The sequence below is a fragment of the Mustelus asterias genome, chromosome 5, assembly GCF_964213995.1.
Source record: "Mustelus asterias chromosome 5, sMusAst1.hap1.1, whole genome shotgun sequence".
NCBI classification, from domain to species: Eukaryota; Metazoa; Chordata; class Chondrichthyes; order Carcharhiniformes; family Triakidae; genus Mustelus; species Mustelus asterias.
Genome location: NC_135805.1, coordinates 64,560,903 through 64,574,196, shown reverse-complemented (window position 1 = coordinate 64,574,196; position 13,294 = coordinate 64,560,903). Strand labels below are relative to the sequence as shown.

The 13,294-nt window shown below is 44.1% G+C and overlaps 1 protein-coding gene across 1 annotated transcript in view; it reads left to right on the top strand.

Moving 5' to 3' along the window:
- nt5dc1 (5'-nucleotidase domain containing 1) overlaps positions 1-13,294 on the top strand; it is a 545,446-nt gene that overhangs the window by 428,664 nt on the left and 103,488 nt on the right. Inside the window, exon 8 of the mRNA XM_078212694.1 lies at positions 3,280-3,377. Within this exon, the coding sequence (XP_078068820.1) occupies positions 3,280-3,377 (98 nt within the window). The remainder of the gene's footprint in view (positions 1-3,279; positions 3,378-13,294) is intronic.

Genomic DNA, 13,294 nt, shown 5'->3' with positions numbered 1-13,294 from the left:
CCAGCCTTAACTCCACTCTCCCGCCTGCTCCCCATATCCCTTTATTCCCTGAGAGACCTGCCTATCTCAGCCTTAAATATTTTCAGTGTTGGAACATCCACATCCCACTGGGTTAGACAATTCCAAAGATTCACAACACTTTGAGTGAAGAAATTTCTTAACAGGGCCCCCATGTCCTAAATTCCCCAGCCAAGGGAACAACCTCTCAATATCTGCCCCATGAAGCCATTTCTCAATCTTGTACATTTCAATGCAATCCTGTTTTATTCTTCCAAACTCCAGAAAGTATAGGCCCAATTTATTGAACCTCTCATCATATGGCAACCTCTAATCACAGGGACAGATCTATAGTCTACTTTCACTGTACTGCCTCGAATGAAAGCATATCCTTCATTATTATAAGGAGACTAAAATGGCACACACTACTCCAGATTTTATCTTGACCAACCCCGACATAAACAGAGAAAGACTTACTTATTTTGTACTGATGCCTCAGCAGTGAATGCCAACTTGACATTTGCCTTCCTAATTGCTTGATGCTCCTGCATGCTAACTTCGTTTTCCTTATACGAGTCCCTTTGAACATTAGCATTTACAAGTTTCATGCCCTTTCATAAAATACTCTGCTTTGCTTTTCTTCTGGCCAAAGTGAATAACTTCACACTTTCCCATATTATACACTGTGTTACCCATTCACTTAAGCTGTCCAAATCTCTTTGCCACCCTCTTTGTGTCCTCCTCACAGCTTACATCCCCATGTAGTTTTGTATCTTACTCTTGGTCTCTTTATTTAAGACACTGATATAGATTATAAGTAGCAGAGGTTCCAGGATTGATCCTTCTGGCACTCCACTAGTCACAACCTTCCAGTTTGAAAAAGGATCTTTTATCCCTAATCTTTGCTTCCTATCTCGAAACATTCCACAAACTCATGTTCTAAGACCACTTTTAGCATTTGGATTGGTCAAGCCTAGGTTAAAATTGAAGTCCCTGCAGCATTGCATTGTCATCTGTTACATTCAAAGTATTTCTTGCTTAACACTCTGCCCAACAGCATATCTACTGTTTGGGAGTCTAAGACTCTTTGTTTCTTAATTTCTATTAATATTGATTCTACTTCATGATCTTCTGAGCCGGGATCTTTTCCCACTACGACTCTTGGGAAGTTGGTAGAATAAGCACTTCACTAAACTTATTTTGTCTTACCACTTACATGCCTCGCGCCTTTTCAGAAAGCAGGCAGCACGGTGGCACAGTGGTTAACACTGTCGTCTCTCAGCGCCAGGGACCTGGGTTCGATTCCTAATCGGGTTACTGTCAGGTTAGAGTCTGCACATTCTCCCCGTGTCTGCATGGGTTTTCTCCGGGTGCTTCTTTTTCCTCCTGGAGTCCGAAAGACATGCTGGTTAGATGGATTATCCATGCTAAATTCTCCCTCAGTGACCCGAACAGGCGCCAGAGTGTGGCGACGAGGGCATTTTTACAGTAACTTCATTACAGTGTTAATTTAAGCTTACTTGTGACTAATAAATGAACTTAAAATAAAACTAAAGCGGTGGAGCCAAAAGTTCCACTGGATCGTGGGTTAGGCTGTAACTGCAAAACAATTTTTTAGAAGTGAAAATGGTTAAGTGAAGAGTAGTAATGACATACAAGTGAATCAAGTGGCAACAATGAGAAATAGCAAGTAACAGTCCCTTTTAATATGTCAGATGGCAATGTAAAGTGGTTCCACCCTAAATTTCCTGAATTAACCTTCCATTTTGATTTACTGCTGATTTATCACTCAGTCAGATTCTATAATTGGAACAGAACAGGCTGAGCTGTACTCTGAAAATTTACTGGGAATAGAAATCCATCTCTTAAACTCAAGCAAAGCAGCTAAGTAAACATATATTCAACCCTGTATGCACTGTGAGAAAGGGAAACAATCTAATAACGTCGTCCTTTATCTTAACTTTGTATCACAATTTTTTCATTTAGGAGTCTGACTGAGATTGCTGGCTCCAAGTCAAGCATATACAGACACTCTGCACATTTAGGGGCGGCACAGTGGTTATCACTGCTGTCTCACAGCTTCAGGGACCTGGGTTCAATTCCGGCCTTGGGTAACTGTGAACTTTGCATGTTCTTCCCATGTCTGCGCGGGTTCCATCCGGGAGTTCTCGTTTCCTCCCACAGTCCAAAGATGTGCAGGTTAAATGGATTGGCCATGCTCAATTGTCCCTTAGTGTCCCAAGATGTGTAGGTTAAATGGATTAGCTATGATAAATATATGGAATTTCAGTGATAGGGCAAGGGAGTAGGCCTCGGTAAAATATTCTGTCAGTTGTTGCAAACTTGCATGGCCTCTTCTGCACTGTATGAATTCTATGGTTAACTTGATGATACATATATTCATGACTGTATATCCACGTCATAACTAAAACAAACATTAAAAGTGTAATTAAAATATTTTGTCAGAACCTGCAGGTGATTGACACAAATTACTGTAACTTGTTCAACAGTGTTTACTGCAGTCCTTGGGATAAGGTGGCACCGTGGCATGGTGGCACAGTGGTTAGCACTGCTGCCTCACAGCGCCCGTGACCCAGGTTCGATTCCCGGCTTGGGTCACTGCCTATATGAGTTTGCACAGTAAGAAGTTTAACAACACCAGGTTAAAGTCCAACAGGTTTATTTGGTCTATATGGAGATTCCACTATATGGAGTTTGCACATTCTCCCCGTGTCTGCGTGGGTTTCCTCCGGGTGCTCCAGTTTCTTCCCACAGTCCGAAAATGTGCTGGTTAAGTGGATCAGCCATGCTAAATTCTCCCTCAGTGTACCCAAATAGGTGCCAGAGCGTGGCGACTAGGGGATTTTCACAGTAATTTATTTGCAGTGTTAATGTTAGCCTACGTGTGACTAATAAATAAACTTTAGCTTTAACTTTAAAACTTTGTGCCTCAAAAAAGGACGAGGGAGGTGCAGAGAGAAATCCGTGCGCCTAAATGAATAGGCCAAAGTGACACCTTATATTGGGTTCAAGCCTTATTATCGTTGAACCAGCAAAGCTGCAGTTGCCTAATAGGTGTTTCCAGACAGCTTACTGGAGGGAGTTATGATGGGAGACGCCCACAAGTTTTAAATGTGGAGTTGGCACGTTTAATTTCCAATATGCCCACCAACATATTATCCAGCGATCAGTGTAAACCTGATTCCAATTAAGTAAAGAATTATAACTAAATCTGTTTGAAATGTTTGCTAATGATTAACTTTTTGTTCCCTTTTTTTTTAGGGAAGACTTTGAAGAAATATTTGATATCATAATCACAAATGCTTTGAAGCCCGGTTTCTTTACACAAACACCACAACAAAGACCCTTTCGGACTCTTGGTAAGTTCCAAAATCCTCTGAAATTAATGAAATATCTTGAGTAAAAGCATGCTGAGGAAATGACTTCATTGGGTTGCTGCTAATTCAAACCTAGTGTGGGGAGGGCATGAGGTCTGCTGATTGCTTTTGTGAATTTTTTATGTCAGCTTTCACTGCCTCTTTCAATGCAGGATTCTTGATGTAAGTGAAATGATTTCAGGGCTGTATCTAAGGTTTGTTAGCCAAGGCGAGCTGGGTATGTCAGGCATACGTGAACCGAACCCTGTGACTGGAGGAGTTGCAGCACAGTGACGAATATAAGCTGCTTTCGAGTGTGTCTGAAATGGAATGCCACGAATACCAGTAAAGCTGAACAACATGCTCCTAGATCAACAGCTGCAGTTCAGCCGCCTTTGTGACCAACAATTCCACCGAATTAAAAGGCAGCATTTTTTTTTGTTGCTTTATTTTTCCTGACACATGATTAACTGTCCATTCGTTGGTATAAAAGGTTAAATCCACTCCCTTGTTTGTCAGTATGTCATTGGTTATTGCGTGTCTTAGAAAAAATAAGTTGTATGACACATGGTATGTGAAACACTATTCATTCAACCAGAAATTTTTTTTAGTAAATACATTTGACTTGGTTTCCTTCATCAACCTTACCCCCTCCCCGCTCCGCTCCCCCCCCCCCCTCTCCCCCCCAAGACTTATCATTCCGCGCACCTAGTGGAAGGCAGGCAGCTAGGTCTGATATGCAATATAAAGGAGCCTTACTGTGTTTCTACTTTTGCTACAGGATTTACCTGAAGGTAACTGGAGGTTTCCATCTGCAGTGATATAGGTTCTTTCCTGGTCATTTTAGAGCTACACACTTGTTCGACAGAAATTGTTGGTTTATTCATTGTTGGTATGAGTGACACAGTGGATAGCACTGCTGCCTCAGAGTGCCAAGCGCTCGGGTTCGATTCTAGTCTTGGGTGACTCTGAGCAGTGTTTGCGTATTCTCCCCATGCCTGCGTGGGTTTCCACCAGGTGCTCCAGTTTCCTCCCATACTCCAAAGATAAAAGTAAAGTTTATTTATTCATCACAAGTAGGTTACATTAACACTGCAATGAAGTTACTGTGAAAATCCCCTAGCTGCCACACTCAGGCGCCTGTTCGGGTACGCTGAGGGAGAATTTAGCATGGCCTACACACCTAACCAACACGTCTTTCGGACTGAGAGAGGAAACCGGAGCACCCTGAGAAAACCCACGCAGACACGGGGAGAACGTGCAAACTCCACACAGATAATGACCCAAGCTGGGAATCAAACCTGGGTCCCTGGCGCTATGAGGCAGCAGTGCTAACCATTGTGCCACCGTGCCGCCCATATGTGCAGGTTAGGTGGATTGGCCATGCTAAATTGCCCTTTAGTGTCCCAAAGATATATAGGTTAAGAGGATTAGTGGGGTGAATATGTGCAGTTACAGGGATAGGGCCTGGATAAGATGCTCTGTCGGAGAGGTGGTGCAGAGCCGAATGACCTCCTCCTGCACTGTAGGGGTTCTCTGATTCAGGTTTCACCAGCTCAGGTCAAGAGAGCAAACAGTTTATTCTCCAAATCTCAAAAGCAGTGTCTGTACTGGTACAACAGGCTTGTTGTTCAGGATGTTTCTCGGTAGGATTGAATCTCCAGTGATCATGCAGATTCCTTCCTAACCTCCCCTTTAGGACACTATGGGATAACCTTCTCCCTAATATATTTGAAACAGCTTTAATTGTTTCTTCGCTACCAGTGCATGCCAAGCTCATTCCTGTTTTTTTTTAATTTTAATCCTATGGGCTTTGGATGGCTTTCCACAGGCAGAAGGTTTGGGTTTGGGATAAATTACACATGCACAGGCCCAATCCAACACCACAGCACCTTGTTATCGGCAAGGAAACCTCTTTGTCTCAGGGATCCTGCCATTTAGTGCAATACAAGCTTTGTATTCTTCAATACCTGGTGTCGGCATGTTGAAGCATCACCGGTAGGATTCAGTTCACTTTGTATCACCTTCAGTCTACAAATTATATTCAAAGATCTAATCACTTGTTGCCATGGAAGCAATTTTTGGAGTGTCTGCACTAGATATTATGTTATTTTCAATGTAACCAGTAACTCTCTTGAGGAGACCTCACATTCCTGATGATCTGGACTGATGAACCGCCATCTATTTAGTTGATGGCATGAATTGAGATTGTAGCACACAACATATTAGGTAACCCAAATGCAGATCCCTTTGTACACTGGCCGTTAAAAAATTATACACGCTGGAATAGGAACACTCTCTTTCCCAAGAATGAGTTTGTTTGATTAAAAAATAGGAGGGCCTGAAATTTGTGGCCACCGGGCCTGCACACTCAGTGGATGCAAAATACATTTTTGTCTCTGGAACGTGATTTTACACGAGCTGGTCAATTAAAGAACAGCCAGCATGAAACAGGAGCTCAGAGAGGCTCAGTACTTCTGAGAGGGGGTGCGAAGAGGGTGCGCACCGAGAAAAGAGAGAGTGCAGGCTAATGCTTTTAACAGGCTCCCTCCAGATGGACAGCTGCTGCGGAGCTATGTCGGGGAGCTGCAAACCTCTACAAATTTAATGTGATGAACTAACTTAGCAAACTGTGTCCGGGCAGCGCATTGACAGCAGAACTCAGAAAACTTCAATCCCCGTACACCTTTTTACATTTTATTTCAGCCCTGACATCTCATCCTGTCTTCGTTGAATCAAGGTTGTAGCCAGAACGTGAAGGCATTTGCAGCTGAACTGTAAAAGTAGATGGGCCACCCGAAATCACTTTTAATTGACTCCTTAATGGGCCAAATTGGCTGCTTAATTGCCGGTGGGTGCGCGCAGGAGTCAGAAGTGAGCCCACTGACTAAAATATCGCACAAGTGCGCAATGACATCAGGATACGCCCTTGATGTCTTTTTGCACAATTTCATTCGCTTCCAGGTCAGGGGTGTGCCCCTCTAAGCATCGTAACATTCTGGCCAAGAATGAACTATGCAGTTTTCACAATTAAAATCATCAATTCTACACTCCTCAGTTAAGAAAAATAATAAAGATGCAACTTAGTATCGCCTGGAAAATTTGCTTGCTTTTCCACTTTTCAAAGATAAATTGGTTCAAACGTTTAAACATGGACAGCTTCTGGCTCGTGCTGCAAAAATATAATCACTCTGTGGGTAAGACAGAGAGGATGAGCAAAATTGTAAGTTGATGAGATGAGTGATTCAGCCTACAGAACCATCAGTCAAGTTTATTACACTGAGACGAATGTCAATGCTCCCAGCATTTCTGTGTGTTGAATCTCTCTCAGGCAAATTATATAGAAAGACACCTGAACCCTGAGATTTTCTGAGAATGATTTGCTGACAGTTGCTCCTAATTTTCTAGATTGTACCCAAAACTCATTCCTTAAAATAGAGATTTAATGTTCCAAATTACGATGGTTACCAGTCTGGCTTGTTACTGGAAACATTTTGAATTTAGTAATTATAGCAATTTTTTAAAAATCCTTTCATGGGATGTGGGCATCCCTAACTGCCCTTGAGAAGATAGTGATGAACTGTCATCTTAACTGCTGCAATCTGGGTGGTGTAGGTACACCCACGGTGCTGTGAGGTGTTAGAGGGAGTTTCAGAATTCTAACCCAGCGACAGTGAAGGAACGGCGATATAGTTCCAAGTCAGGAAGTATCTTTTACTCTCAAAGCTTATACAGTAAGTTGCCTCCATATAGGCAAAACTGATAACTTTTTTGGCTTTTGCCAAAACTTCCTTAATCCTGACTCCATTGCTGTCCTCAATTGCATGCTATCCTTTTACAAGATTGTTCACTCTAATCTCTGCAACATTGTTATCACTACCCTTATATCTCTGACATTGATATCTTTCTTTATGCTTTAGTTTTCTCATTCCTAAAGTCTCCAATCTCGTCCTTATGATTTCGCCAGTCTCATCCAAATATTTCATTTCAAAACCTTTTGTAATTTTGAAAAACAATACCTCCTTTAATTTTTGCTATAAATAAAAAGCTGCTTTTGCTGCTATCTTATCGGAACAGTTGCAGGTGCCCACACAGCACCCACTCCGTCCGCTGGTGCCTGCGTGATCACTCCCACTGCTGATGTCACTTTGTTCACCCATTGTCCGTGCCACCTCACTCACCACCTTGCTCCCACCCCATTTGCCACTCCTCTTCCAACCTCTCGTCACCTCGATGACTGCCACTCTCCTAGGCCCTCGCCACATCGTTCATCATGGAATGAGGCTGTGAGCAGGGTGAAAGGGAGGTGGTGAGCATGGTGTCGAGGGGAGAGCGGTGGGGTGGGGGGTACAGTGAGCAGGGCGGTGGATGAGCAGTGAGGGGGGACAGTGAGTGGGGCAGGATAACAGGGTGCTCAGTATCAACATCAGTGTTGGTGAAACGGTGCATGCACCAGCCACCTGAGTGGATGCTGAGCGATCATTTGCCTTTTAAACCTGAACTCCCCTTATAAAGATCTGTACTGCCAGATCTGTCTATTCTTTTGCACTGTTTATAAAAAAAACTTACCATTTAGGCCAGGTTTATTTCCATTATTTATTTTCCTGAAATGTTTTATTTTTCTACATTGAATTGTTTCTGCGACCATCCTGGCCACTCTCAACCATGTGTATTTTCTTGCATTTTTACTCAATTTTCCATGCTCAGAAGTTAGAGTTCATCAAATTTCAATATTGTTCAATTATCCTGTTCTGCCATTGTATAAAATACCTGGATGTGAAGGGAAAATTAAAAAACCTCAACAAAGATCCCTGGAACACAAAACCATATTTCAAAATTCCAAAACATATCTGCTCAGGACCACTCTCATCTCTTTGTCCCCAGTCCATTTCTCTATTCAAGTGCTTTATAGTGTTATTTGAGTACATAAGAAAAATTCAAGTATTTGTTTTAAGTTTACTTTGGGTTAAATTTTAACTTTTTGACCCAGTGTGTGAGAAACCAGAAAGTCTGGGTTTCCCTGCATGCTGTGGAGTACAGCATTTGTCTTCCGTCATTCACAGATTCCCACCTGGAAATCAGCCTGGTTGGCAGACTTGGCTTCCAATTCTGGTGGGGAGCATTCTGCAGAAGGCCGCAGGACCAGATAGGTTTAATCCCCAAAGAACTGAGTCCTGATCACATAATGCAATCCAATCCCAGATGTGGCAGGTTTTGGAGGATGGTGTGATCCAATTGTTGCGGTCATGGGGGGCTCCGACGTTGTGATGAGTGTTACCTGATGGTGGGTTAGCTTGGGAGTTGAGAGAAAGAACTCCTGCCCCTCTGGCCGACAGGCTGTGTCCTAAAGAAACTTTGGCACTTACTTCCTCCCCATGGCTTTCTCGCTTTGCAATGTGGGTTCCTGAGCCATGGAAACCCAGCAAGTCACAATTAAACCTGCAAAGTAGTTAAAACCTGCAGCTTCCAATCACATTAGCGTATGTAAAATACCAACTTGCCCTCCTGGGACCAGGTTGCCTTCCCACCCCTTGACCTTTCTCAGTGAAAGCCAGAAGTCTGCGGGTTGGCTTCCCGGTATACTCAAAGTTTTTACCCACTTAATCCACTCTACTCTCACCCAAGCTCATATCTCGCACTAAGGTAATCTTTCTCTGCACCCTTGCTATGACTGTAGCACTACATTCTGCACTCTGTCCTTTCCTTCTCTATGTGGCAGCACAGTGGCAAGCATTGCAACAGTGGCGGCACGGTAGCACAGTGGTTAGCACTACTGCTTCACAGCTCCAGGGACCTGGGTTCGAATCCCAGCTCAGGTCGCTGTCTGTGTGGAGTTTGTACATTCTCCCTGTGTCTGCGTGGGTTTCCTCCAGGTGCTCCGGTTTCCTCCCATAGTCCAAAGATGTGCGGGCTAGGTTGATTGGCCATTCTAAATTGCCCTTAGTGTCCCGGGATGCATAGGTTAGAGGGATTAGTGGGTAAATATGTGGGGATATGGGGTTAGAGCCTGGGTGGGATTGTGGTTGGTGCAGACTCGATGGGCCAAATGGCCTCTTTCTGCACTGTAGGATTCTGTAGGATTACTGCCTCACAGCATCAGGGATCCGGGTTCGATTCCTGGCTTGGGTGACTATCTGTGTGGAGTTTGCACATTCTCCCCATGTCTGCGTGGGTTTCCTCCGGGTGCTTTGGTTTCCTCCCACATTCTGAAAGGCGGGTTGGTTAGGTGCATTGACCCGAACAGGCCACGGAGTGCGGCAACAAGGGGAATTTCACAGTAACTTCACTGCAGTGTTAATGTAAGCCTTACTTGTGACTAATAAATAAATTTTAGGGTGAATGGGATCAAATTGGGATGAATGGGATCAAAGGTTATGGGGAAAAGGCAGGATTAGACTATTGAGTTGGAGATCAGCCATAATCGTAACAAATGGCGGAGCAGGCTCAAAGGGCCAAATGGCCTCCTCCTGCTACCTGCTATGTTTCTATGGACTGTATGCTTTGTCTGTATAGCATGCAACAAACAAAACTTTTCATTGTCTATTAATACATGTGACGATAACAAATGAAATCAAATAAAATCAAATGCTCAACAATGTTAAAATTCCCTCCCATGATCTTCAGTTGATGCCTTTGATCCTATTAGCCAGTCTTGCTCTGAAATAATATCCTGGATTTTCCTGACCTGTACTATTTAGTATTTAACAAACAATATAAATTCCTCCTTTTGATATTGTCTCTCTAGATTAAGTTGGTCTCTGATCTTTCCATATATTTCATTTATGCTCTCTACAACCCTTTTTATGGTGAGGATACCCTGAATCCTAATGGAGAAAACTAAATTATAGAAAATAACTAAAAAAAGGTATATATTTGCCATTTTTAGTAGTTTTCATTCCTTAATGCATATATGACTGGAACGTCGGTGGGGGGTTGTGAGGGTGGGGGGGGGAGAAAGGTGATACGCAACACCATCCAGTCAGTCACCTTGAAAGGATGTTCAGTAGCTGGTTAAAAGCCAGCAGATGGCAGGACAAGGCCTTTACTTAAAGTTTCAATTGACCCATGAGTGGGCAGGTTTCACAATGCCTATTGCAAAGGGGCCAGGGACAGATGGGGCGATGGCAGGCTTGTTATCCAAGGCATTTTACAGACCTCCCATGCAACCTGCAAAACCCACAGTCGGGGAGCCATAAAATCCAGTATTCCCATGTACTCTGGCTGCTCTCCCACATTCTACTCTCTTCAAACTCGAGGTCATCCAAAACTCAACTGCCCATGTCTTAATTCACTGAAAGTCCCATTCCCCTATCACGCTTGTGCTCACTGGTCTATATTGGCTGCCTGTCAAACAATTTCTTGCTTTAAAATTCTCATCCTGGTTTTCAATTCCCTCCATGGTCTCATATCACCCCTATCTCTGTAATCTGCTCCAGACCCACAGCCCTCTGAGATACCTGCACTAATTGTGGCCTATTGTGCATCCACAGTTTTAATTGCTGCACAATTGGTGACCGTGCCTTCAGTTGTCTGGGTCCCACACTCAGGATTACCTTCCCTACACCTCTCTGCCTCGCTTTCTTCCTCTCAGACTCTCCATAAAGCCTACCTCAATACCAAGCTTTTGGTTACCTGACCAAATATCTTCTTTTGTGGCTTGTGTCATACTTTTATAATGATCCTGTGAAGTATCTTTGGCACTTTTTATTACTGCAAATACATTACATAAATATAATTTGGTGTTATCCTCTATGTGTAAACTATTGGGCCAAAAACAACTGACTTCCCAAGCATCAAATCGGGGGGTACCCAAAAACTATGCTGGGGAATCCTTCTTAGAGGTTCACAGATAAAGGTTGGCATGGCAATTGCCCAGAAATGCAAACATTCCCCGGACAATTGCCCTCCACTGTGAAGCATCCGAAACTGTGATTTAAATCACAAACTTTGGATGGTTCTGTTTGGATTGCACCAATAATGATCCAGAAAAAGTTAAAAGAATTCAAGCCACAGCTGTCTTCTGGGTAACTATTGTACAGGTCCACACCGAACTCCCATGGGACTCCCCTCTATACCCCGAACTCCCCATGGACAGCCTCCCTCCCCAAAACTCCCCCACTACCCCCGGCTATGCCACCCACAGGTCACCCCTGATCCCCACCTCCCCCCACCCCCAGAAGGCTGCCCAGCTTCCACATCCCCCACAGAACTCCCCACCCACAGGATACCCCACACCTATAAGGGACTCCTCCCCTTTATCCTGCTCCAAGGCCCAAAAACCAACCCTACCTGTTCCAATCCAAGGCATGACACCTACTCTCCGCACCCCCCCGCCCCCTCCCCCTCTCCGCGGGTCTTCTCTTTGCCTCCCTTAGGCCCAACCCCACCCCCCCAGATCTTCGATCCACCCCTGAACTCTGCTATTCCCAGCCGATGATGCATCCCACCTCCCTAAATCGTCCACACTTGCTTCTCCTGGGCCTGCCAAGGTCCTTTAAATATCAGTGGCCTTTTATACTTACCTGGTTTACCACAGTTGGTGCTGTAAAATGGGTTGCATCCTCTGCACTTCAACTCTTCTGCACACTAGGACCCTGGGACTGGCACTGCCTGGATCTCACCCAGCCTGCGTTGGCATGCTGGGCCCCTGGGACTGGCACTGCCTGGATCTCACCCAGCCTGAGCCAGAAGGGAGGGCGAGATAGCATCGAAAAACATTGACATCGGTAATTGGGCACAGAGTGGTAATCAGATGCTGATTGCCACTCAGTGGAAGTTCAAGATGAATTAGATTCTAATTTCAATGTACACCAAGGAACCAGAGAATATAAATTTAAATTACAAAATTTAAAAGACAATGAAGTGAAATGAGTTAATTGATGTATTTGAGCATAAAGAGTCAGTGGGCTGCCTTGCTCCTGAATCAGCCTCTTAACATAGAACATTACAGCGCAGTACAGGCCCTGCGGCCCTCGATGTTGCGCTGACCAGTGAAACCAATCTAAAGCCCATCTAACCTGCACTATTCCAATATCATCCATATGTTTATCCAATGACCATTTAAATGCCCTTAATGTTGGCGAGTCCACTACTCTTGCAGGCAGGGCAATCCACACCCTTACTACTCTCTGAGTAAAGAACTTACATCTATCCTATATCTATCACCCCTCAATTTAAAGCCATGTCCCCTCGTGCTAGCCATCACCATCTGAGGAAAAAGGCTCTCACTATCCACCCTATCTAATCTTCTGATCATCTTGTATGCCTCTATTAAGTCACCTCTTAACCTTCTTCTCTCTAATGAAAACAACCTCAAGTCCCTCAGCCTTTCCTCATAAGACCTTCCCACCATACCAGGCAACATCCTAGTAAATCTCCTCTGCACCCTTTCCAATGCTTCCACATCCTTCCTATAATGCGGCGACCAGAACTGTACGCAATACTCCAAGTGCGGCCACACCAGAGTTCTGTACAGCTGCAACATGACCTCCTGGCTCCGAAACTCAATCCCTCTACCAATAAAAGCTAACACTCCATATGCCTTCTTAACAACCCTATCAACCTGAGTGTCAACTTTCAGGGATCTATGCACATGGACACCGAGATCTCTCTGCTCATCCACACTACCAAGTATCTTACCATTAGCCCAGTACTCTGTAATCCTGTTACTCCTTCCAAAGTGAATCACCTCACACTTTTCCGCATTAAACTCCATTTGCCACCTCTCAGCCTAGCTCTGCAGCTTACCTATGGCCCTCTGTAAACTGCAACAACCTTCTGCACTGTCCACAACTCCACCGACTTTAGTGTCATCCGCAAATTTACTTACCCACCCTTCTCCGCCCTCATCCAGGTCATTTATAAAAATGACAAACACTAGTGGCCCCAAAACAGATCCTTGCAGTACACCACTAGTAACT